Source organism: Sceloporus occidentalis, unplaced genomic scaffold, assembly GCF_023333645.1.
Source record: "Sceloporus occidentalis isolate IW3139 unplaced genomic scaffold, rSceOcc1.0.p SCAF_11, whole genome shotgun sequence".
In the NCBI taxonomy this organism is placed as follows: domain Eukaryota; kingdom Metazoa; phylum Chordata; class Lepidosauria; order Squamata; family Phrynosomatidae; genus Sceloporus; species Sceloporus occidentalis.
The window spans coordinates 20,734,277-20,761,884 of NW_028316991.1; the positions used below are offsets into that span (position 1 = coordinate 20,734,277).

Below are 27,608 nucleotides of genomic sequence, written 5' to 3' on the forward strand. Positions count from 1 at the left end.
AACGCATGACCACCTGTTCTATGCATAGTCCTGTTTATGAACAGATTTCCACACAGTGGTTTGTATTGGCCCCGAATATATTTATATAACGCTATCATATCCCCTCTGAGGCGACGTTTCTCTAAACTAAACAGATTTAAATTTGTTAACCTTTCTTCATAACTATAGTGCTCCATTCCTTTTATTAATTTTGTAGCCCGCCTCTGCACCCTTTCTAGTGCTATGATATCCTTCTTCAGAATAGGTGCCCAAAATTGCACAGCATATTCAAGGTGCGGCCTTACCATTGATTTATACAGAGGCAAAATTATATCTTTATCCCGCGACTTGATGCCCCTTTTTATACACGACAACACCTTACTGGCCTTACCAACCGCAGACTGACATTGCACATTGTTGCCTAGTTTGTTGTCTATAACAATTCCCAAATCCTTCTCATTTGTCGTTACCCCTAATTCACTACCGTTTAGGGCAGACCTGGGCAAAGCACGGCCCGCGGGCCACATCCGGCCCGCTGAATAGCTCGGACCGGCCCGCAAAGAGTGTCCTGGTGACTCACCAATGAGTCCGGTGTCCCCCCCCGCCCCGGTCACTTACCTTAAACTCCTGTGTTGGAAGCGTTTGTCTCGGGTGCCGGCGCTTTACGCTGGGCGCCGGCATATGACGTCAGACGCCGGCGATCAGCAGTGAAGCGCCGGCACCCGAGACAAACGCCTCACGCTTCCAACACAGGAGTTTAAGGTAAGTGACCGGGGCGGGGGGGGAGATCCTGAGAAGGGGGGGTTAGGGAGTTAGAGGGGAGATACTGAGAAGGGGGGGTTAGGGAGTTAGAGGGGAGATACTGAGAAGGGGGCTTAGGGAGGGAGGTCTTACTGTGTGTGTGTGTCTTACTGTGTTTGTGTGTGTGTGTCTTACTGTGTGTGTGTGTATCTTACTGTGTCTGTGTGTGTCTCACTGTGTCTGTGTGTGTCTTACTGTGTCTGTGTGTGTCTCACTGCGTCTGTGTTGGTCTTACTGTGTCTGTGTGTGTCTCACTGTGTCTGTGTGTGTCTTACTGTGTCTGTGTGTGTCTCACTGTGTCTGTGTGTGTCTCACTGTGTCTGTGTGTGTCTTACTGTGTCTGTGTGTGTCTCACTGTGTCTGTGTGTATCTTACTGTGTCTGTGTGTGTCTCACTGTGTCTGTGTGTGTCTTACTGTGTCTGTGTGTGTCTTACTGTGTCTGTGTGTGTCTCACTGTGTCTGTGTGTGTCTTACTGTGTCTGTGTGTGTCTTACTGCGTGTGTCTTACAGTGTTCATAGCTTATTCAGTTATTGTAATAAATATTTTAGCCCATTTTTTAGCTCAAAATATTTTTTCCTTTTTTTTCTCCTCTAAAATCTAGGTGCGTCTTATCAGCAGGTGCGTCTTATAGAGCGAAAAATACGGTATGCACTCCGAAGCCTTGTTCATTTTGTTCACTTCTGTGCTGTGCTAATAGTTATTCAGGCCTTACTTATTCAAGCACCTCTACCAATGACGTAGGCTTGAATAACTTTATTAAACAGCACATAAGTTAACAAAATGGACAAGGCTTCGGAGTTTGTAGTTTGTAGAGGTCTGGCCCTCTAAAACCATTCCAATTTCTCATGTGGCCCCATGGGAAAATTAATTGCCCACCCCTGGTTTAGGGTGTAGGTTGCTTGTGCATTCGCTACCCCGAAGTGCATAACTTTACATTTATCTACATTGAATTTCATCTGCCATTTGTGTGCCCGGCCCCCCAGTCTATCTAGATCCCTCTGCAGCACTGTAATATCCCGCTCGCCCTGTATAACTTTACCTAGTTTAGTGTCATCTGCAAACACAGAAACATGACTTTCAACGCCTACTGCCAGGTCATTTATAAATATGGTGAATAAAATTGGTCCCAGAACAGAACCCACTTTTGACCAGCTTGAAAATTTACCATTTATAACAACTCTCTGTTCTCTATCTCTAAGCCAATGTTCTACCCAAGAACAAGAACTTGCATCTAGACCAATTTCCTTCAGTTTGAATACTAACCTATTGTGTGGAACTGAGTCAAACGCCTCGGCAAAATCCAAGTAGATTACATCCACTGCAACACCCTGATCGACACTTCTACTTACTTCTTCATAGAATGCAATTAAATTAGTTTGACAGGACATATGTTTCATAAAACCATGCTAATAATACTGTTCTTCCCAAGGAATTCTTGAATATTATCCCTAAACAGCCCTTCAAATACTTTAACAGCCACAGAAGTTAAGCTCACAGGTCTATGATTTCTGGGCACAGAGTTTGAAACCTTTTTGAAAATAGGAACCACATCTGCTTTCCTCCAATCCTCCGGTACAATTCCTGAAAGAAAAGAATCCCGAAAGATTAGGAACAGAGGTTCACTTATTTCCTGACTCAGCTCCTCGTACTCGTGGGTGAAAACCGTCAGGCCCCGGAGCTTTGTTAACATTAATTTTCTTTAGTTGCTGCAGCACCTTGTCCTGAGCCATCCACTCACAGTCTGACTAAAAATTTTTCTCAGTGGTCCTATGTATATCCATTGCCATAGGTTCCTCCTTCATATATACTGAGGAAAAATAGTCATTTAAAGTTTCTGCTTTTTCCTGGTCCTCCTTAACTAGCACTCCCCTCTCTGTTTTTAATGAACCTACGTTTTCATTTTTTGTTTTTTTAGAATTTATGTACTTAAAGAATTTTTTGGGGTTAGTTTTGCTCTCTTTGGCAATCACCCTCTAATTTTCTAGTTTAGCCCATCTAATCACCTTTTTGCATGCATTATTGGCTTCCTTATATCTTATATAGGATGCCTCTGATTCGTCTGATTTAAATGCTATAAAAGCCATTTTCTTATTTTTAATTTAACGTCCCCACTAAGCCACATCGGTTTCAATTTGTTTCTTTTATATTTGTTTCCTAGCGGTACATGCTGAGAAGTGTACCCTGCTAATATTTGTTTGAAAATACTCCATTTTTCCTCAGTATTTTTATCCCTGAAGAGTTTTTGCCAGTCAATAAGTTGTAAAGCTGCCCGTACATCCTCATACCTTGGAACTCTCTAAATGAGCTGACCCAGAGAATCTTGAATTATTAACCCTTTAATAATAACATGACAAGATCTACTAAGTTTTATTTAACCTACTAAAGGTTGCAATTAATTTTCTAATCCACATTCCCGGGAAGCGAGGGGGCTCCGGGCTTCAATATAGGGGACATAAATCAGATTATCTCTACTTACTGACAAGTCGTCATCTTCATAAGAACAGTCGTTTAGGTTTTGGTAGATTGCATGAGAGACGGAGAGATAACGTAGCTGTCATGTGCATTAAAGTGATGGCCGGAGGGTCTCTGCCCCGGACAGATCAGATCCATTTACTAGGTTACATTGGCCAGTGAAATGCCGGAATTTGGATTAACATGTTAAGTGCCATAGGGACAGCGAAATGTATTGCACCCCCTCGTAAAGCCTTTAAAAGTAGCTTCATATTTAATATTAATATTTAGTGCCGCAGCTGTGTGTAGGAGGCTTCGTATCTGTCTCAGCCGAAAGAGGCGAATGCAGAAGCCCACCACGCGATTATGAGGAAAAGGGGGCCAAACAGACATTTAAAGGGACAGCTCGGCTACCATATGCATTCGTGGCTATAATAACCGCAGTGTCCCTTTAAAACACTTTAAAAAAAGTGTACCCTGGTCAGCAGAGCTCACACTCTACAGAAACGCGGATGGAGTTTGTGGAGGGGATTGAATTGTGCGGCAGGCAGGTGATAAAAGGGTCGAGGCTTCTGGACTTCTACCGCGAACATTCAGCACTCCTAAGCCGTCTGTGGAAACCGGCACTCTAGAAATGCCTGGAAAAATCACAGTGAGCAGTCAGGCGCGCTGCTCGATCAGCCCGCGGCCTCCGGAGCGTCTCTGTTTATTTCATAAAGAAGTGCTGACTGCGGGATAAGCCTTTCTGGAGCGTTATCTGTTCTAGAGCCGCACGTGACGCCGTATTTAGTGCTGCCTGCGGGTATTACGGCTGTTGTGTTTACGGCAGACTGCATTGCTTTCCACTTTAAAAGAGAAAGCGCAACTTATAAAAGCCGGCCATTAGGGCTACCTTAACCCCTTCATGCCCAGGTTTGCTTTTTAGCGTAAATGCCTGTTCTGTATATGTACGCAGGCCCGGGCCGGCCATATCTGCGAGAGCGGTAAACTGTAGCACCCGGCGGTGGCACTTATACCGCGAGACAGCCGATGACCCTAAAGTGCCTGGAGCGCCTCTTTATCCCCGCTCCGGCCCGTATGTATATCGTTATTTATTTAGCACTAATTATCATTATTGTTGTTATGATTATTAGCTTTTATTTATTAAGCACCAACAAACTACGCATGGTGGGCTTTTGAGGTCCCTGCTTGTGAGCTTACAATCTAACGGGATAAAATATAGGATGGAGAGAGCTGAAGAGCTCCTAAGGTAAGAGGAGAGGTTTTTGCGCGGTATAGTGAAATGCACATTAATACGGTTGACTAGCCATTTATGGCTATAGCCCCATATTCATACGGAGCCCCCCAAAAGCTTATCACCTAGAAGGGGTCCTACTGACAAAATAAACAATAACAACAAGAAACAATAATCTTATTTGGGAACTTTCTGGGTATACCGGACCAATATTCCATTATGCACTGCGATAAAGGATTGGGGGGGGGTGACACTCATCTCTGCTTTGGGGGACGGCGGCCCAAAGTTGGTACTGTCCTGTATGAATCGAGACGGTTGTGAGGTACGACGCCGGTAAATAGATTTTGTTTGGTCACTAGCTATGGTGCACGTTCTCAACACTGGCTCTAGAACATTATAAAAGTAGTTACTAATATCACGCCAAACATGGAAGCGCACGTATTTAACCGTATTAGACACACATACTATTTTATATTATTATTAGAAATCCTAATATATGTAGAGAATATTATCTCATACAAAAATGTAAAAAAAAAAAAAATGTGCCGAGTAAGCAGTCTGAGAATTGGTTTTTATCCCTTAAAAGCTCTGGCCGTCCAATAATATCATCGCTGGTCCCATGTCAGGTGCGATTGTAACCAAGACATAAAAATGTAAAGAAAAATAAAATAAAATAAAGAAATGAGAAAATATATAGAATAAAGGGCCTGTGTTTTGTTTGTGGAAAATGCTTCGGTGTGGATAATTCTGTTGCGTCGCCATTGATTACGTGCGAGATCAATGTGTTTACTCGATCCATACACTCGCTGCCTGGCTAATACCCCAGCGCTAAGCAGAGCCGGCCAGCCTAAATTATTCATCACCCAGGGCTGCTTCGGCAAGCAGACGGGATCCTAGCTTCTTTCTAATAATCTTACGGAATCGATCAATTCAGAGTAAAGCATAGACGTGGTATATAAAATAGTATATTAGAAAGAAAAGCACATTACTCTAGATTGTAAGCTCAAAATGGTTACGTTATACACTACTTGGTAAGTCTGTTTGTCTATTGTACAGCGCTCTGGAATATGATGGCGCTATAGAAATCAATAAATAATAATTACTCATTCTCTCTTTTTTTTCTCTGCGTCTCCTCATTATTTATTTTGTTTTCTTACAACCCCCAGGAAAAATACAGCAAACCTAAGAACGAAATCAATACGTAACAGCTGTCTCAGCAGACAGACACTTCTATTATCATCATTATTTATTTAGGAAGCGGAGGATACTGGCCTATAGACGCCAGAGCTTACGATCTAAAGGGAGGGGAGTACCTGATACGCAAGAGTTAATATTGTTTAGGGCGATGCTGACAAAGTTCATATAAGAACCATAAAAATGATCCAGTCACTTCGGAAAAACAAGCATTTAGATGTTTAGAAGCAAACAGAAGACCAGGGTCCCAGAGTATTCACATTAAGGTATCTTGGGGGGTTACCCTGCCCTTACCCCCCTCTGGCAGACCTCCATCTCCAAGAGTGGGAACATATGGGGTAATTGCAGATATCAAAACCCCCATGCAAGCTACAACAAAACTGTTCTAAAAAAACACTTTTTAATTAAAAAAAAATATATATATTAAATTTAAGTTTGGAAAATTCAAGACATAAGAAGAGTTAACTAAAGATTATCCCGGGTATTTATTACAGAAACATTCTAAGGCACAAGATCTGCAGGATTCTACTAATCCGGAACATTAACAAAAACAGCAACTTTGTTGCCAGGCCACAGGGAGGATACATGCGCGGTAACATAGGTAGAGATTTGAGATGTGAGGGCCAAGCAGGGCCAGTTGGGTTCAGAGCTACACTTGGTCTAGCGTGGTGCTTCTGCTAACACATGCCATTAAGAGAAGAGATTGTCCATCTATCTAGAACCATACGGGTTTTGGACGTCAGAGGAAAGCTCGACAGATTCATCGTGTCCTTCTCATGGCACTGAGATTTAATATTTTGGGTGTTTTTTTTCAGGGGTTTAGGATTGAAGACATCACCGTTATTGCCATATTTTTTAGATTTTTCATATCCCAACGCTGTCAATGAGAGGCTAATATTTGACTCTAATACAACTGGTTCACACTATGAGTAACCCTTCCCAGAGTGTAGAACGGTGTTAGTTCCTCTCCAAGCTCTTAAACTACTCTTGTATTGATGTTAAATAAATGTATTCACGTAGTTTCTTGTTGAAAACCTTTCTGCGAAGCCTCTCATATAGTTCCCTCTGCTCTGGCTGCCTGCCAGTTTTTGACCCCCCAGTCCACCGAATCCCACATTTGCTTCAAGGTCTTCTGGTTTACAGGGGACTGGGACTGGTGGTAGGAGGCCATACTGCTGTGATTTATTACATATAGGAGGAGGGCTCTGTTGCTAAGCAGCTCAATAAATGCTTTATAAAGTACCAGAGTATTAAGGACATAGATAAAAAGGATGATTTTGTTAACGTGTTTTTACATACCTGGGAACTTCTCAGCTCCGGCTACCCGGACGCGGCCAGAACTGCACACTGACGTCGGTGGGCGGTCCTGCTGACATCGGTGGGGAACACCCCCACGTAAAGGAAAAATGGGCGTGTCAGGACCCCGCTCCCGTGACCCGGAGGATTCGGGTCATGACCCGGAGAACCGGAGGAGCAGCGCTCACCCAGCTATCTCCAGGTCAAACCCGGAGAGTTCCCAGGTATACTGATACGTCACGTATCTGGTGATATTATATGGAGGTGGGCAGCACCTTTAAAGATGAGCAGGAACTCAAAACTCCTAAAAGACAAAGTACAGAGACGGCCAAGGTGGTCTTACAGTAGGATTTAAGCTTTCAACATTAAAATCTGACTTTTTTTTTTTTTAGCTTATCAGGAAAGATCTCAATATGTTCGGCTCGGAAATATTTAAATACTTAAAGTGATTTAATAGAGTAAAGGAGGAGAAGTACCCCTGTATGGCGAGTCCTATAAAATTTTTCACCAAACTTGGGGTAGTTTGACGTAGTGGCGGGCGAAGCGATTTATGGCCGTATAGTGTGACGGGATCCCCGATGTTTATGCCGCAGATCTTTGAACGATATTCGCTGGGCATGCGTTGAATTCTTGCTTCGTTTTGTGGATTTATCGGTCATTATTATTCTAGCGGCATCTGAATAAATGGGAATCTCACTTAAGTCAGGACAGTTGGAAGGTATGATTATAGGGCGCAGGGATATATATGTATTATTTCCCAGTTGTACTTTTAAGCATCTCCGAAACCAGAAGCTGACATTCTTTCTCCTTCTCTTTCTTTAACGAAACTAAAACCACCCTCCAAAGCCAAGAGCAACAGACAGAGAACCGCAGTCTGCGATCACTTGGTGCCAAAACCAAACCAGGCAGCCTTTCTGGAATAAAGAGGATCGTCGGGAGCACAGAAACCGTGAAAAGAATCAAAAGAATGCAAAAAACGCGAAAACCTTACAAATAACCGGGGAATGCAGATGTTTGACACAATTTACTAGAAATAGATCAACATTTTACATTATTAATAAAATCTTTGTCATTCCAGTGATTGGGTTTTTTCATTACATTACAGAAATCGGGCCGTACGTCTGTCTCAGGGGGGACACGGCAGCCACCATGCGTGTCGGGCACGATACACGCTACATGCACAATATGTCTTTAACGCATACGATGCCCTTGCCCCCTTTAACTTGTCGTTTTGCCCCCTTGGAAATGTGCGTGTGGGATATTTATAAGTGTCGGGCAGCACAGAATGCGTACAGACGATGCATGCATTCTGCCGACCGTATGATGGACGTTCATCAGATCGGTTTTATATTTCATTTTGGACAATAACGTTTAATCAGCGAGATTCCTGCATATTCTGTCCTAGGAGTTTAGTTGTTAGACTTGTGGTTAACCCCCGAGCTTCCGCCCAGCCACGGAGTATGTGTGGGTAGGTTAGTGTGAGAGTCTGGATGTCTGTGGGTGTTAGTATGAGTGTCTGGATGTATGTGTAGGTAGGCAAGTGTGAGCATCTGGATGTCTGTGGGTGTTCGTGTGAGTGTCTGGGTGCATGTGTGTTAATATGTATGTGTGAGTAGGTTAGTGTGAGAGTCTGGATGTCTGTGGGTGTTAGTGTGAGTGTCTGGGTGCATGTGTGTGTGTATGTATGTATGTATGTATGTATGTATGTATGTGTGGGTAGGTTAGTGTGAGAGTCTGGATGTCTGTGGGTGTTAGTGTGAATGTCTGGGTGCATGTGTGTGTGTATGTATGTATGTATGTATGTATGTGTGGGTAGGTTAGTGTGAGTGTCTGGATGTCTGTGTGAGTTTCTGATTGTGTTAGTGTGTGTGGATGGGTGTATTAGCATGTGTGTCCCTCCTGAGATCCATCATACAGGGATACATTATTTATCCTATTTTCACAGCCATATACCTTGAAATTTCACCCAAGCACCATGTGACATAACTTTGGACTCGCTGGATGGCTTTGTCTGAATTCATCACCCAAGTCAAATAACCAAACGTTGGAGACGGCCCCACTTTGCCTAAATGCAGTGAATGCTATGCCTCAGCGCTCAGGGGATTTAACCCCTTCCCTGCTTCAGGGGTCACTTGGGCAACAGGGCTTCTAAAAGTAAGATAACTTGACTATATAAAGAAAAGGTTAGGAAAAGTTACTAATAGACACAGAGATTGCAGAAATGACATCATGGATCAGTTGGGGGCAAATATAAAAGCCCTATAGATATGCAAAAAAAGGGTTTACAGAAAACTGTATTTTCCCTTTTTTAGTGCATTGTTTCCAACTGATAACCTGTGGTTAGGGTAAAAGCAGAAGATCGTCATTCCGTCGTCTGTTTATTGCCAGTCTATGCACTTCGACCGGGCGCGGGGACGGGCTGCATGCGCAACGCGCCCTCCGGGGCCCAAATCGGGACAAAGCACTTCATCCTTCATTAAACTTTTTGTGCAGATTTACTGAGCAAAAGAACAGAGGTTTCAAAATAAAAAGCCTTGTCCGGCGGAGGGGAAATCGGGCCGACGCGCGGGTTCGAGATGTAACGTTTACACAACAGAGCGTACGCGGGGATTACGTAATCGGAGGAAATTGCAGAAAAAAAGAGCCGGCGGTAGAACTGAAATTGAAGATTTTCTTTCTTTTCTCGATGGTAAATGCAGTAGGTTTGGGGGAAAGTTCTACGCGAACAGAATGCCGGCGACATAAGAGAGACGGGTGAACTTTTATTAGACTTTTCTACGAAGCAACAAACATCGGGTATCAGTAGACTTCGTCCTGAAGGGTCTGGCGCATGCCCAGAGGGATGGAAGCGTATACCCCGCAGAACGAGCAACGCGCCTTATCAGACGGAGCCCTAATCTTGTGGCCAGAACATATTCCGCGTTAACTGCCAAGAGTTTGTCTCCTGCATGTGACTCCCTGCCGCCCCGCGAGTTATTACATCACACCCAACGATGCCTATCAAGTGAAATGACATTAAAGCATTAACCCCTCCACGACCATTCATATACAGATTGTAAGCTCCTTTGAGCCGGGCCCTCCTCACCTGTTGTCTCTGTAAGTCAAATTGTTATGTTACATACTGCTTGTTATGTCCTGTCTACCTATTGTACAGAGCTACGGAATTTGATGGCGCTATATAAAAGAATAAATAATACTATATAAAACATACATTGTATTGGTATATGGTCTGTCAAACAAGGAGATTCTGACCAAAAACCCTTCCAATGACCAATCCACCCTGAAACAGAAAAAAATAAACTCCTCCCACTTCATGACCTCGCGAAGCGGCTCCATATGCAAATAAAATAATGGCAGAGAATAATCGTGATGTCATAGAGACAGAAGAATCAATATTGTTGCACTATTGATTTCTTTGTAATGATTTTTTTTTAGAATTGGGTCAACATTCACAGTGTTTGGGGAATTAAATAGATGCCCCCCTCCCCGCCCTACAGGGGTATATACTGTACATTGCACCAGAGCTAAAGCAGAAGTACTAATTAGAGCTTCTTCAAGTACCACGGGGGGGGGGGGGGCAGCAGACACCAATGTAGTCTTAGCAGAGCGACCCCTGTTCTGGTGGGGTTAGACCCCCGGCTCTCCCCGGCCAACTACTGAATACCTTCCTACACGCAAAGCCCTGCCCCCCCCAACCAATCCGATCGCCACGTCCAAAACTACATATAGAATGTTATTAATGTTAAAATTAACGATTTTAATGCCAACCACAGGGGATCTTCAAAAACAAACACACCTATATATATATATATATATACATACATATACACCTATACACACACACATATATATATACCTATACACACACACACATATATATATATATACACCTATACACACACACACACACCTATATATATATATATCTATACACACACACACCTATATATATATATATCTATACACACACACCTATATATATATATATCTATACACACACACCTATATATATATATATCTATACACACACATATATAGGTTTTTTGTCTTTATACAATATTTTCGAAACACTTTTTATGCAGTTTACGTAACATTTTAACTGCCAAACGTTATTGGTCGGTGAGATTTAACGTGGAAAAAATAATCCCAAAACGAATTGAACTTGAATTGACTCCTAGGACCGTTGCCTCTATATATACCATGACGTACTATGGGGTCTTTAACCCTTTCTCATCTCAGCGGACGCCATTTCTGGGGCACATTGTTGACTTTTTTATTGGCTTTTCATAGTAGAAAACGACAAATGACATTGGAAGTTACGTTATGGCCGGTCACCCGCAGTAGGCCTAATGTATGTAAAGTTTAATCCCGCTATTCTTTTGCTATGGCGATAAGACCACTTTTATAAACTCACAGCGTCTGTAACGAGGACCCCACATAAAATCATGACTTTAAATACAGCAGCCCCCCTATCTGCCCCTCCGAGCTCTGCGAACCCCACTGGACCTTCTGCTGCCCCCTTCACCGCCCTGGCAGCTGTATTTGGTTATTGATTATGTTTTATATTTAATACCCATCCCTAACATGTTCAATCTCCCACATTGTATTAACCTCTACCACTTCCGCTGGAACGCAGCTCCATTAATCTACTACCCTCCCATATGCAAAATCAAGTTATTTGCCAATCTTTGCCAAGTGAATGGGTTAATAATACCATAGAAGGCATCAGAAACAAAACATTACACTAACTCTTTCAGTGCTGGATGGAAGCGAACCAGCGTCAGATCTGTGTAGATGGGATCCCCTGCCAGATCCAACATAACACCGTACCAACGACACCAGCCAATGGCCAGCGGCAGCCGCCGGCCCCCCAGGACCGAGCCATCCACCGCATGCAGTCGCCCAGCCGCCCGCGCCGCGTGTCACCCGTGTATCACCCATCACGCCTTCTCGCTGCACCTTTAGTTTTATAATTACACGTCGCCGTGTCAGCGTGACATCACAGAGAAATATATAGTAATTATGGCATCAACCGCGCCCACATAAGAGAGAAGGGCGTGCTGAATATATGCCCCATTACTGAGAAGTCGGTAGATAAGTGGAACAGCCTCCCAGCAGAAGTGGTAGAGGGTAATACAGTGAGGGTATTAAACATGCATGGGATAGGCATACGGCTCCTGAATCTAAGACGAGACCAACGACCGATGTTCCATCTAATTTGTCTTAGTTGGCGTGCGCAGAAAATTTGGGCTGCGCAGGTGGCTCGGCACATGGCTCATTACGCTGACGGCTCCACCTGTTCCAAACTCGTCTGAGGAGATCCTGAAAACCTGCGCCATACACAGAATTCCCCGTCCTCAGCCTCTCCGCCAGAAGCAAATCAGTGACATATACTGTGTGATGTAGTTAAATCAACGAGATGCCCTGTATTATATGTATAACGAAATCAATAAGCTGGCCCTGTATAATGTATAATTAAGTCAGCCATCAAAAAGCCAGCTCAGCCCTGCTTGCGGGAGACGCTCAGCGGGGTTGTTTTTTTAATCTGCAGCTAAACGGGTCACATCATCACTGCATTCGGATTTATGTAGACGCAGATCGGCCCCATTCGGCCCATCCAGTCGCCCGTTTCTCCTGCTGTAAAGACTCAGACTTTAATCAGTCGCTGGTCTCGTCTTAGATTCAGGAGCCGTACGCCTATCCCATGCATGATTATTCCCCTTACTGTATTACCCTCTACCACTTCTGCTGGGAGGCTGCTCCACTTATCCACCACCCTCTCAGTAAAGTAATGCTTCCCTACATTCCAGCTTCTTGTTCTAAATGCTCTCCTCCTTTGGAATGGACGTCCCTCCCATAAAATTATTTTAAAATATACCTTCTTCCAACAAATGCTAAACGCCGGCGTCTGAATCCCAGCTTCCGCGGTTAGAATGTCTACCTATTGAAGCGATGGTTCGGAAGTACATTCTAAAAAGTAAAGCCAACACACATAGGGTTAAAAAAAAACAAACCCGTTTTACATTTAAAGCCCCCCCTTATGGTTTAATAGGTGTTTTAGCTGCAGGTGTTTGCGGGGGAGGGGCAGATATACAAATTATCTGAAGATTGTAAGTTAGGAATATCGCTGAAAGGTTAAACATTTTCTTCCCCATCTAAATTGTGCAATAAGAAGGGCTGAGCTGGCCCTGTATAATGCATTGCTAAATCAGCAAGATGACCGTTAATAATAAATAAAAACCTCTTCCATATTAACTATACATTGTACGGGGCCAGCTCAGCCTTTAAAGAAGTTTACTGGGGTCAACCGTTAATAAAGCAAAGTGGACCAGAATTTTAGATCCTACAAAGCACAGTCTGGCTGCCCTGAGCATGTATAATTCATACACACAACTGATTGACATATAGTTCAGATTATACATGCTGCCCCGCACGGGCATGCCAAGGATTGCTCTTTAGTAGGTATGGCAGCCATAACTATTACTTTAGGTTAAAATAATATAAAATAATAAATTATAAGTCCATCAAAGTTTAATGTCGCTGTTGATCCAGAAGAAGACAAAAGCCCCCAAAATCATATTTGCCCCTAAATCTGCCCCATGCATGTTTAACTCATCTCACCTGCGCTTCACATGATGTATGATGTATAATGATCTATTAAATAATACGCCCCTTATCAGAATTCCTGATCACAATGACAATCAGCTGGGATGAATGCGGCTCATGCTTTATAAACCCCCAGGGCTGGGAGCTGCCCTGCTGGAGAATAGGAGAAAGCTGAAGCGTGTGGAGCTGCAGAGCGAAGGAGACCTTGGGCATCATGACTGACAAGTGCAATCAGAAGCCTCACCTCAATGTGGTCATCATTGGGCATGTGGACTCGGGGAAGTCCACCACCACTGGGCACCTCATCTACAAGTGTGGGGGGTTTGACCCAAGAGCCCTGGAGAAGGTGGAGGCGGCTGCCAGCCAGGTGGGGGGGTCCTGTTACATTGTAACTGGTTAACGGTGTCTTTATATTCCCCAGGTTTGGGTAAGAGTTACCATTAAGAGCTACTGTTTGGGGTTATTTAATCTGGAGCTGGTGTGTAAGGGGTGGTAAAGCCTTCCTGTGTGTGATAGGAGTTGACTCTAAGCATAAGGGGTTAAATTAATGTGTAGCTTATGTAATTCTTATTGGTCTGTGGGTGCACAAACTGGTGAGACTGGCTTAATGGGCTGGGAATTTAGGTTATGGTGGCTGCTCAGGTGCTTTACACCTTAATTGCCCCTGTCTGTATACCCCTGGGGTGCCTCCGGTGCATGAGCTGATAAATGCCCAAACCCTACAAACCCATGGCTGGCTAACGAGCCAGAGAGTTATAGTTTGACCTGTAATAATTCTAGGTAATCTGCATATAATCCACTACTGCTTGTGTCTGGTTCCTTCACTTGTTGTGTACCCTTGGGTAGCTCAGTGGCCTGTGTTTTTGGGGTGTTGCGTACCTGCCACATGCTCTACTTTGGGGTGAAAGGTTGGTATTGTAACATAAATGAGGCTTCATACCCTGTACTGGGTCCATGAAAGCTTTCTCAACCCTGCCTTCCTAGTTTTGCTTCATGGGAGTTGTGCCGCTTGTGGACTAACTCCTTTACCGTTCTATCATGGAATCGGGGGAACATGTATGTTCTAAAAGCTCCGCTGGTTATCTCTACAAACCATGTGATGCCCGTTCTCGTTCTCTTCAGATTGGGAAAAGCTCATTCAAGTTCGCCTGGATCCTGGACAAGCTGAAAGCCGAGCGAGAACGTGGAATAACGATTGATATCTCCCTCTGCAAGTTCCAGACCAACAGGTTTACCATAACCATTATCGATGCCCCTGGACACCGGGACTTCATCAAGAACATGATCACAGGAACATCCCAAGTACGCCTGTGTCTGGAACGCGTTGGGTTTGTAACCATGGAATGAACTTCTGGGAATCCTAAGTAACTGTAGCCTTCTTCTTCTAGGCCGATGTCGCTCTTCTCGTTGTCTCCGCTGCCAGTGGAGAGTTTGAAGCTGGCGTGTCACGAAACGGCCAAACCAGAGAACATGCGCTTCTGGCGTACACCATGGGGGTCAAACAGCTCGTCGTGTGCGTCAACAAAATGGACACGACTGACCCTCCGTACAGCCAGAAGCGGTTTGAAGAAGTGGTGAAGAACGTGACCGTGTACCTCAAAAAGATCGGCTACAATCCGGCCACCATCCCGTTTATCCCAGTGTCGGGGTGGACAGGAGAAAATATAGTGTTGCCAAGCCAGAAGGTACCACTTTTCGTAGAGCAACTAAGTTCCAACTTTAAAGAATATTCAGTCATTTGCATGAATTAAAACTTATGATTCGATCCTAAATTAAGTGCGTAAGGAACGATTCTGACCACAATTATCTAAATTACCTTCCCAGATGGGCTGGTTCAAAGGTTGGAAAGTAAAACGAAAGGATGGCTTCACTAAAGGTCAATCCCTTCTCGAGGTCCTGGACTCTCTCGTTCCACCGGTGCGCCCAGCCAACAAGCCGCTGAGACTGCCTCTCCAAGATGTCTACAAGATAGGTGGTAAGAATTCCTCCAACTGTGTAACCTTAAGTTACTTAAAAAGGTCTCCTTCACGATTTGGGTCAGGTATTTTTTATCTATTTGACTCCCCATGTGGTAAAGATTTCATGGAATACTATCGGGTTCTAAGAATACTTGGTGCCTCATCACAATTGTGGGGGGAACTGGGATTAAGCCCATCGTGGTGGTCTATCAAACGGTACGTTGACCTGGTAGGTTCAGGAAACCTTTGCTGGGAACATGTTGGTCCTGATTTCTTTACGTGATGTGGGATATATTCCAAGGTAGTGACAGGATGATACCAGGTATGCTTAGAAAGTGTGGGTCCTAAACTGCTATGATGATCCACAATTGGGGGCCAAATATGTCCTTCTGATGGCTGGATCTAAATATAATTGCCAAAACTAGAGGGCACCCTCTGTAATGGGTGTATGTGTAGCTTATCCGAGTATGAAACCTTATAGCAGCTGAACTTCAACCTGTCCATGTTTGTCCAGGAATCGGCACGGTCCCGGTGGGAAAGATAGAGACTGGGATTCTCAAACCTGGGATGACCATCTCATTCGCTCCATCGGGCTTCACTGCAGAAGTGAAATCCATAGAGATGCATCATGAGCCGGTTCAGACGGCGTTCCCGGGTTACAACATTGGCTTCAACGTTAAGAACATCGCTGTCAAAAGTCTGAAACGTGGCAATGTGGCTGGGAATTCAAAGAGTGACCCCCCTACTGATGCCTCCAGCTTTACTGCCCAGGTACCTCATAGTCTTGGGTCTAATGTATCCTTTAAATAGTGCGGCCAAATCTAACCTTGAGTCTCCTTGTGCTGCTCTAGCTGGGAAATGCTCAGGTGTAAAATAGAGCATGGTAGCCACACACTAGCAGCAAACTGCACCAAGGACCCTCCATGCTCAAAGCATGTGATCTCCTGGATAGCCACAGCATGCTTTCTCCACCATTGTTGGCAACTGGGCACCACCGCCATTAAACGGCTTGAATGGTAGCGCCAGACTACTACAGTCTGTATCTGACTGCAACTTGCTTAGAGCTCCGTTGTTGTCTTCTGACTATTCTAGGTGATCATCCTCAACCATCCTGGGTTCATCAAGGCTGGGTATTCGCCGGTCATAGACTGCCACACGGCACACACAACGTGCCAATTTGCCGAGCTCCAGGAGAAGATAGACAGGCGGTCTGGTAAAAAACTTGAGGACAATCCTTTAGCTCTGAAATCTGGCGATGCCGCCATTGTAAGACTGAAGCCCATCAAACCCTTCTGCGTGGAACGCTTCTTTGATTATCCACCCCTAGGTCAGTGTCTCTCATAGGGAAACCTGAAAAGCTGTCTCGAGACTAGCAACCGTTACTGAGCCCCAGGTTATTTGGCTCTCATTCTTTTATTTCTTTCCCAGGACGGTTTGCTGCCCGAGATCTGAAGCAGACCGTTGCCGTTGGGGTCGTGAAGTCTGTGGAACGTAAAGCTAGCGCAGCGGCAAAAAGGCAAGCGCAGAAACCGGTGCTGGTGAAATAAGCCATATCCTGAAGGGCTAACGAAGAGAAGCCCAACGTGTTTAAAGCCGGGCTGGCTATCCTTATTTTGGTTCTTTCTAGAAATTCTAAAGGCTGGATGTAGTGACCGGTGGGAATTACAGCCGGCATCATTGTTTTCTGTAAGCGGGTACAGATATTTAATTTGATGTAAGAAATCTCCACATTGGTATTCTACATGTTTGTTTATTTCATTCAATAAACACTTATAGCAAGAATCATGTTTCCAGTCTTCGGTGCACCTTTTCTTGAATTTCTTGAGTTGTAGTTTCAGCAGATCCACGCCGATAGACTTTATGAAGAGCCAACCATATTGAGCTTCTGCGACAGGATGAGCTTGGCTGGCCCTGTATAATGTATACTTAAATCAATGCAATTTCTTCATTCTACTATACTGAATTCTGCATTGGAGGGTCAGCTCTGTCATTCCCGTTGGAGGAATCTAAGTGTTGGCCCTTCCAACAAAATGGTGACAGGAAGGCATTAGAACTAAAACTCCTGCCGCTCTTAAGACTAGATAACGGCCCCGTTTATTAAAGAGCCTCTGATTGGCACGGTGGGTTTCATGTCAATTATATGGGAATTTGGTCTTGGATTGAGAAAGGAGTTTACTTCTCGGCCATGCAGGAACAAATGGTGTTTCTTGAGATTGATGCCAATGACTATCATGGCACAAAATGTCGGCTTTCGCTTCCTGCATCTCACAAAACGATCTATCGTAGCTTTAAGTCACAGGCACACGCATGTACAGCTGCATTCAGAAACACGCATGTGATACTCCGGCCCTTCATACCCTGCAGCCTCAGCAAAAACCACCAGTGTCCATCAGCCAGAACAACCCTCCTACAGGGCAGATCGTCGATTTGGGCCAAATCACTCGTTTCACATGCAGGTGACCCGCTATCTGCCCCTCCGACCTGGTGCTGATTACCCCAAAAATCTCATTCTTAACCTGAGAACGGTTGCCGAGGATATGAAAGTCATGCCGGGGTATTTGATCAGAGCCTGAGTGGATGCCTTTATTTAGAACCCCAGCCTTAATTAAGGATTCAATTTAGCTGGAAACTGTCTCCACTAAAAGACTACACCAGCGCAAGACTAGATTGTAAGCTCCTGTGAGCAGGGCCTTCACCTGTATGTCCTGTCTACCCTTTGTACAGCACTGGCATATTTATGTTATACAATCCAATAGCACTTGCTGGGTGAGTTGTAATGCCTTTATAGAATGGAGGTCCCTGCTTGCACAAAGGTGTACATAAATATCTAGGCAACGTACTTACACTCAGCCATTTATATTATACAATCAGGGGCTTTTCCAATAAACTCCCTTTATTACAGCATTTAAGTGATCTAGAAAGCAAGTCCTTCAGAGGATGGTGTCGCCCTCTTGTGGTTATCAGACAAGTTCATCTGAATAATTTCTTTGGCATTAAGCACAAACAATAATATAAAGCATCAGGATCAAATTATTCTTGCAAAATGTATAAAAAAAAAAACACATATAGAACTAACATTCCATACTATCACAAAAAGATTGTAAGCTTGCGAGCCGAGCCTCTCCACCTAATGTATCTGTTTGTCTTGTCAGACCCCTTGAATATATGGATTGTATTAAGCGCTGCGTAAACTGTTGGCGTTATATAAATAAAAGAAAAAAAATTAAATCCAAGATTTTTTTTTAAATCCCGTGATATTTGTTTTATATAACTTCCTATACATCACGCCCTGCTTACCCGCTGCGGTATTTACATAGCGCCATCACGTTAGCACTGAAATGCTTCAAATCGTACAATGTCACATTATCCGTCACTGCAGAATAAAATAAAATAAACTTCTGCGCTTTTAATTTAATCAAAAATGAGATATAGAAACAAACTGAGCTTTTTAACCCCTTAATGACAAAGCCCGTACCATGTACGGACTCAAAATGCATGGTTTCCAATGGGTTTAGGGACTGCCCGTTGTCCTTAAGGGGTTAATAATATACCGTATTTTTCGCTCCATAAGACGCAGTTTTTTTCCTCCCAAAGTAGGATGAAAAATCAGCCGCGTCTTATGGAGCGAAGATGCAGGCAGGGAGGGCAACGATATACCGTATTTATCGGCGTATAACACGCACTTTTTTAACTAAAATCCGGAGCTTAAACCCTACCTGCGTGTTATACGCCGATAAATCCGGGGTCGCGGCGGCGGCGGCGGCCGCCAGCAGAGGAGTCCTGGATTTCTGCCAGTCAGGGGGGCCCAAGGGGTGCCGAGCGGTTGCTGAAGACAACCGCTCGGCAACTCTCGGGCCCCCCTGCCTGACAGATATACAGGAATCCTTTGCTGGCGGCGGTGGCCGCCGCCGCCGCCACCACCGCCTGCCTCAGCGCTTCAACTCCTGTGTTGGAAGCGTTTGTCTCGGGTGCCGGCGCTTTACGCTGGGCGCCGGCATATGACGTCAGACGCCGGCGCTCAGCAGTGAAGCGCCGGCACCCGAGACAAACGCCTCACGCTTCCAACACAGGAGTTTAAGGTAAGTGACCGGGGCGGGGGGGGGGAGATCCTGAGAAGGGGGGGTTAGGGAGTTAGAGGGGAGATCCTGAGAAGGGGGGGTTAGGGAGTTAGAGGGGAGATACTGAGAAGGGGGGTTAGGGAGGGAGGTCTTACTGTGTGTGTCTTACTGTGTGTGTGTGTGTGTGTGTGTGTGTGTGTGTGTGTGTGTGTGTGTGTCTTACTGTGTCTGTGTGTGTCTTACTGTGTCTGTGTGTGTCTTACTGTGTGTGTCTTACTGTGTTCATAGCTTATTCAGTTATTGTAATAAATATTTTAGCCCATTTTTTAGCTCAAAATATTTTTTCCTTTTTTTTCTCCTCTAAAATCTAGGTGCGTCTTATCAGCAGGTGCGTCTTATAGAGCGAAAAATACGGTAAAATGTTCATATAAACGAAAGCCTCAACTATTGCTGTTATAGATATAATTGTAATCTCTGTTGCCCACATTGTTTTGTGCTACTTGTGATGTCCTGTTTATCCATTGTACAACGCTGTAGAATGTGGTGGCGCTATATGTATCAATACATAACATTTCATAATAGATTAAGCGATACCGACCCCCCACACACACACACAAAAAGCAATCTCCGTTGGTTTCATGTAATTTTAAAACAATTTTATTAATTTTTAATACGGAATGATTAATAAAATCAGCTCTCGACTTTGCACCAAAAACAGCGTACGGTACCATGAAAAACCGAGCCAGGCGATAATTACCCAAAACCTCCGTTCACCTAATTTGCAGTTTTCCCGCTGGGTAACGTTTGATATGACACGGCCGCTGCGTATTGCTGATATTCTTGCAAATAAATAATTCTGGATTTTTTTTTTTTACGTTACTTTTTTTTTTTTCCCATGCAAAGTCTTAAAAGACGGGTTATGTTTTGGTTTTATAACCGGAGCCAAATGAGCATTCTATGAATAAAAACTGAAAACTAATCCAATGTCTCCTCGCCTCGGCTGTTAAAAATGTACTAGGAACTATAAATATATATTTTTTTACATGCAGAAAGTTTTATGTGCATTAAAAACAATAGTAAGTATATTTCCTCAAATGGATTTAAAAAAAAAAAAAAAAAAAGTGCACATTAATTAAAAAAAAAAAGCAGAAAATTACCAGCGGCTAATATTTAAAATAAAAAAATAATAAAAAAAATCTAGTGATTGTAACACTGTCAACATGACAAGGAAATTAATGTTTTTCCATTAAGTGGATTCCCCCACCCCCCTGCTAGCTAGAACATTTACCACAGATCAAACACATCAAGGATCCAAGACATTTCACGATAGTCCGCCTAGGGCCGTAGAATCCGGCAACAGCCCTAGGGGCCTATTAACCCCTCGCTTCCTGCCACAGAGCTAATAATACAGCGTTAAAAGTATTTCCATAAGCTTCTATTTGCCTAACAATATACATAAAAATTCAACTTAACTTCGAATCTATGAATAATTTATGGTACAGATTAAATTATTTATAAAAAAAAAAATAAAAAAAAAACACTAAAAAGAAAAAAAATACACTTTAAAAAAAATATAAAAAAAAAATAAAAATGTACATAGGCATAGTACTTGAGCTATTTATTTGGGGGGAGGTCTGAGGAGCTTCCCCGATCGGATCCAAGCCGGAGATAAGTAATACTGTTGTCTATTTCACAGAATTCCCTCGGTTGGTTTCCTTTTGACGGCCCAAGACGAGAGTACGACTAGTTCTGACCCTGCTTGAAAGGCAGGTTTCAAGTATTCCGGAACGGTCCTTAGAAACGCATGCATAATGTACACAGACTAATATCGTTAGCGATCGCTAGTTTAAGGTCCGATGAATCTAACCGGAAATGTCATTTTTATATATATATGTATATATTTATATGTATATTTTATATGTATATACTTCTGATAAAAGAAGCCATTAGGTAGAAATATATTTTCTTTCACTACTAGTAGCAAAGTAATAAGGATGTCGCTCAAAGGCAGAAAAACCTCTTCCCCAGCAAAAAAACAAACAAGAACACGCGGGCACATCGATACGACCAATACTCGAAAAACTATACCTGAACTTGCCTTTTCTTATTAACTTTGTTGCTGGCGGGTTTGCAGCGCCCGACGCGTCCTTCCGAGACACGTCTTTAAACTATAGACGCGGACGCCATTAAGGACCGGAGTGTTAAAGGTGCTCTATAAAGTAATCTGTATTAACCCTCTGGAATATAAATATAGATTAGGAATACTGTATTGGGGGGGTTATAGGCTTTGGGAGACCATATATATCGGGCAATATCCCATTCTAGCACGATCTGTATGCGGTACCACACGGCGAGGACCCAAAAGACACAGGGTCGTTATTTAGTTTTCTCTTTGATCCGTACACTTGCTTGTTAGGATTTTTAATTCGGACGCTGTTTAGGTAACAGAGCCCTTGCAGTCTGTCAGGCGCCAAAGAGAAGTGCAATTAACACAACGTTAAGCTTTGCTTACCTCCCCGGCACTCGGGATATATATATATATATATATATATATATATATATATATATATACACACACATATATATATATATATATATATATACACACATATATATATATATATATATATACACACATATATATATATATATATATATACACACATATATATATATACACACATATATATATATATATATATACACACATATATATATATATATATATACACACATATATATATAGCGCAGAATGAGGCAGCAGGTGCTTGGATTGCTGGCATTACATATACGCAGAGCATGAAGACGTGAGGAAGGAATGATAGGAGTTTTTGAGCCCAGGGAGATGCCCTCATCCCCATCAATGACTTTCTTGGGATCTATTTTAATACTGGCAAAGGCAGAATATAACATGGTACATTTACAACACGTATAGAGTGCGGCACACTATGTAGGTATTGGATGAAAGCGGACTTTGTAACAGCAGCGTATATACAACATGGACCACAGGAACGCGAGGAAACACAGCCAGAAGCTAAAACAAAGGAGGACGACACGCGGATCTATCTACTCTGACAATATGTGGACGAACGACACCGGGAAGACTCCTTTTCTATCTGGATGTCCTTCGACGTGGCCGATCTAGAAGAAAAGAGAAATCGGTTACACGGGACGCTCAGCGAACCAGAGGAGGAAGCTGGGAGGACCGTACTCGGCATCCGGCGGTACGTACCCACCACTCCTGGTCCTCCTCGCCGGTAACTATAATCACTTCTCCCTCTACAAACGTCAGCTCGTCGTCGTTGTCCGCCTGGCAATCATAAATCGTTTTCACTCGTTTCAATTTGCCTTTCCCCTGAAAAGAAAAAGAAACGTTAATACAAATAAACGATAAATAAGGCTCATTGTCGCATATCGTGAATTAAAAAAATACATGAAAGGGTTACTGCGCCCATCATTTTTAAAGCATGCGATAGCTGAGGGGTCTCTTTAAATTCATGCGGGGTCGCCCGTTACAAATGCATGGGAGTATTTATCTTCAAGCAGCCAATCAGTGGCAAGAATCACCGGACCAGGGAGGAGACAGGAAGCTGCAGCTTCTCCCTAAGGATAAGTACCCCAAAAATAGCTTAATGTGCATTCCGGCAGAGTCATTAAACTGTCCCTTTAATGTTTGGGCTTTCAATGGTCTGTGACACCAGTTGATAAACACAACATTTTTTTTTAGATTTGACTCATTGAAAACTAATTATTCCTCCCAAAACAGCAAAGATCACAGTATATATATATATATTTAACATATTTAGTCCCTGATCTAATATTCGATGTCTATTCACACTACAAAGTATAAAAAAAATCATAATAATACATTTAACAAGCTTTTCTGGATTAAAATGCGGGGTGTCAGAATTCCTGTAGTCAGTGGCAGCTTTAACACCGTAACAAAAATGTTTAAAAGAGGCCATTCAAAAAAATAACAAATATGGTATAGTCTGGGTAATGTGGAGATTATCCCCTTATAATTTTAGGGTGGAATGGTCTGCGGCTCCACTTATGGATATGAATTGCTCTCTCCGGTATGTTAATTAGCAGATCTGTTATTTCCGCCAAAGGGTTAATAACGCAGAGAAGTCCGTTTACTAAGGGGTGAGTTGACAGGACAGTCGTGGTTTCAGCTCCTTGGTTTCACTTTACATTATGAAGCGCAGACCCCAGTGAGCTTGGCTGACCCTGTAAAATGTATAGTTAAATCAGTGAGACTTCTTCAAGGTCTCTTCTCCCATTGAACTACACATTACACAGGGCCACAATTATTAACGTGGCACGAATGCGACATGATTAGAGAATTGTTTCTAGAAAGTGTACTAGGAATAATATCAATTCATTCTGCAGAGTAGGTGGGATGATGCCTTCCAGACAATCCACCGATACCCAGCAGAGCAGGGATCGTAGAAACACACCGTGTTGATTTTTCTGGGCAGTGGCACGGGGGTCTCTGGAAGAGGTGGCGGACCATCGCTGGAAGGCTCCCGGACCTGCTTCTGGACGGGGCTGTGGTCGGCCGGCTGAGAGTTTTGATTCCCATCCACCGGCTGAGAGTTTTGGTGAATCTCCGGAGGATGAGGTTTGGGATGGAAGTCTGCCACAGGCGCCTTGGGCAATATGTCACCCAGATTGGGCTTAGGTGGGAGATCTTTCAACTGCGGCTTCGGAGGCAAATCCCCGAGTTGTGGTTTAGGGGGCAAATCTCCTAAATGCGGTTTAGGAGGCAATTCTCCCGGCTTCGGTGGGAGATCTCCGGCGTGGGGTTTCTGGACGATTTCCGAAGGCTGGGGTCTCTGGACGATTTCCGAAGGCTGGGGTTTGGGTGGAAGATCGGCAAGTTGTGGCTTCTGAGGCAAATCTCCAGATTGTGGAGATTTCTGGAAGATGTCCGTTTGCTGGTTGTATTTGTCCATCGAGAGATGATGAGTGGTGTCTATTTTTCTAAGGGCCACTTTACAACAAAAAATAAAGAAAGAAACGTTAACGTCATTATCACAAACTGTCTCCCGAAATAAAGAAGACATTTATTGTCTCTAATCCATGTGACGATACATTCTATGTAAGGAGTCGCAACAGATCACACGACTCGTTCTTGTACTCGTTCTATAATTTAATATTTAATAATATAAGATCTGTTATTGGAAGTACAAAAAAGGTTTTATGTTGATTATATTATATAATGGAGGTATTCCATTTAGAATCATCACTGCGTAACTAGGAAACTCAACAGATAACGCATATACCGTATTTGCTCGATTATAAGACAAGGGTTTTTTTCCAGAGCAAATGCTGTCTGATTACAAGACTAAGATCCAGATCCCCCGCAGCGCTGCAGGGACCTGGATCCCCCTCTACGGCAGCCAGTGGAGGTCTGTGCGATGCGCGCAGACAACCCCCGCTTCTGCCAGGGAGGGTATAAGGGCTTTCTGGAGGCAGAGTGGCATATAGGGGGTTAAAAAGAATATCAGGGAGGCAGAGTGGCATATAGGGGGTATAAGGCATAACTGGGGGGGCAGGTTGGCAAATAAAAGGAAGTTCTTTTAAAAAAAAATAATTTTTCTCAACCATAGTTTTTATTAAATATGAAAAAATTGTTAACAATTACTAATAAAACTTAGTTTAAACAAATATTCAAATTTTGGGGGGGTCGTCTTATAATCGAGTAAATACAGTATATATATATATATATTACTCAACAGCATTATTTATTATTAACACTCACCCTGGCGACATTACGTGGAAAGTCTACATAGCCAAGACTTACCTTTTTGAGGTAGTTTTGGCAGAACTCTTGGGCCCAAAGCAGTCTTTGCGCTACCGGTGCTAAAAAATAATAATAATCAGATAAATAAATATTTTCATCATTTAGCTGCTTAGTCTATTTTCATCATGATTTCCGTTGAGAAGGTTAAAACCCCTAAACATCTTTTCAGTAGATCCGTCACGAGAGTAAATAAGGACCGCAAAGTACTTTATCTGATACGATCTGCCGCATCCGCCGCTCGTCTTCTGGGCCCCGAGAACATAAGCCGGGGCTGTAGGTCGGTTTAGTAAATGAATTCAGTTTCGCTAAAATCTGTAGACGCGACCCCTTCCCTTAAAATACTTTTTTAACAGGGCTGGTCCTATCATAAAGATCAACTAGGCGACTGCCTAGGGGCTGAGCCGATAGGGGCTGCCGCCATGAGGGCCTTTCCCCTGTTAGTGGACCCTGGGGAATGCAGAACGGAGGGTGTGGTAAACATAGTTCGCCTATGGTATCAGAAAGCCTAGGGGCCGGCCCTGGGCCTTATATACAAATATCATTAAGTGCAACAGATAAGTTTCTGCTTAGGGTTAGCTGTCTATTTACCTTCAGGGCCATACTCCGTGTATCACCATGACATTATTATCGGAAACATACACCCCGTTACACGCTATATGAAGAGTACACCAACTTACCTTGAAGAATGAGACAATCGTTCAAACTTATTCAGGCTCTTTTCTCCCGTGTCATTGCCTGGTGATCAGAAAAAAAAAAAGAAAGCTAATTACTGAAAAGCCTGTAATTTCCTTCCATTCCACGCAGACCACCAATGTTCTGGTGACATCTAGGCACCAATGGGTTAAAATGAATACATCGGTACAAAGAAGAAAAAAAAAAAAGAAGCAAAAAGACAGCAGCGGGAAAAAAGTAATCTCAGCAGTTCCTGATTTAAGCTGTTTCTCGAATTGATGACTATAATGCGAAAGAGATTTTAAAAAATGCAATAGATTGGGGGCGGCTGTAATTTCTTTCTGTGCTTTATATATGTATAGATACATATATATTATATACATATATATATTATATACACACTGCCGTTCAAAAGTTTGGGGTCACTGGGCTATTTTCATGGAAAACAAGGAAATGTCTGGCTGTAACATAATCACAAAAGGGTTTCTAACCATCAATGACCCTTTTAAACGAAAACTTGGATCAGCGAACACAATGTGCCAATGGAACACAGGAGTGATGGGAGTGATAAAGGGCCATTGGAACACGGGAGTGATGGGAGTGATAAAGGGCCATTGGAACACGGGAGTGATGGGAGTGATAAAGGGCCATTGGAACACGGGAGTGATGGGAGTGATAAAGGGCCATTGGAACACCGGAGTGATGGAAGTGATAAAGGGCCGATGGAAGTGATAAAGGGCCATTGGAACACGGGAGTGATGGGAGTGATAAAGGGCCATTGGAACACAGGAGTGATGGGAGTGATAAAGGGCCATTGGAACACAGGAGTGATGGGAGTGATAAAGGGCCATTGGAACACAGGAGTGATGGGAGTGATAAATGGCCATTGGAACACAGGAGTGATGGGAGTGATAAATGGCCATTGGAACACAGGAGTGATGGGAGTGATAAATGGCCATTGGAACACAGGAGTGATGGGAGTGATAAATGGCCATTGGAACACAGGAGTGATGGGAGTGATAAAGGGCCTCTGTACACCTATGAAGAGATTCCATTAAAAATCAGCTGTTTCCGGATTTCTGATACATTTCATGTTATTTTAATGGAGAAAATCTGATTTTGTTTCAAACACAATGACGTTTCCAAGTGACCCCAAACTTTTGACCGGTAGTGTGTACCTATAAACAATATTTCCAACTTCAAGCCCGCTAGCTTGTGTTTAGGATAATGAGCAACTCACGCCGGCTCGGTGTTCCTAGTACCAAGCTACAGCAGCCGTGGCCCCGGTAATAAACCGACTGCCCCGTTTCCATGTGTTCTGGATAATCAGGCATGACGAAGGTGATGACACACGCACACAGACGGAAGGACAGACATGTATAAGAGCGACAGAGAACGGCGTCTCTCTGAATGAAAGTATCTTCTAGGAGCGCAGAAGAAAAATGGTAAAAATCCGTACATTTTACCAACCTCTATTAACAAATTTAGGAGAAAAGAGAATAGTTTATCCCATAATTATAAAAATATCCCCAGCGTATCGTCCATGTG

At 43.3% G+C, this 27,608-nt stretch overlaps 2 protein-coding genes across 6 annotated transcripts in view; one reads left to right on the forward strand and one right to left on the reverse strand.

The window, feature by feature from the left end:
• Positions 1 to 13,777: 13,777 nt before the first annotated feature.
• On the forward strand, positions 13,778 to 17,068 carry LOC149305685 (elongation factor 1-alpha). Its single transcript, XM_089477340.1, has 7 exons — positions 13,778 to 13,930; positions 14,686 to 14,865; positions 14,952 to 15,248; positions 15,388 to 15,538; positions 16,036 to 16,292; positions 16,614 to 16,848; positions 16,950 to 17,068. Exons 1-7 carry the CDS (start codon positions 13,778 to 13,780, stop codon positions 17,066 to 17,068), a joined length of 1,392 nt encoding a protein of 463 aa, XP_089333466.1.
• A 5,577-nt stretch (positions 17,069 to 22,645) lies between these two features.
• Positions 22,646 to 27,608, reverse strand: part of LOC149305686 (arf-GAP with SH3 domain, ANK repeat and PH domain-containing protein 1-like) — a 55,125-nt gene continuing 50,162 nt past the window's right edge. For 4 of the 5 annotated variants that reach the window (XM_089477610.1, XM_089477606.1, XM_089477608.1 and 1 more), the window contains 5 exons: positions 26,066 to 26,123; positions 25,389 to 25,447; positions 24,040 to 24,575; positions 22,812 to 22,934; positions 22,646 to 22,720 (listed from right to left, as the gene is read on the reverse strand). In XM_089477610.1, the coding sequence (XP_089333736.1) occupies positions 22,646 to 22,720; positions 22,812 to 22,934; positions 24,040 to 24,575; positions 25,389 to 25,447; positions 26,066 to 26,123 (851 nt within the window). The remainder of the gene's footprint in view (positions 22,721 to 22,811; positions 22,935 to 24,039; positions 24,576 to 25,388; positions 25,448 to 26,065; positions 26,124 to 27,608) is intronic. The other variant, XM_089477607.1, reaches the window with a different exon arrangement.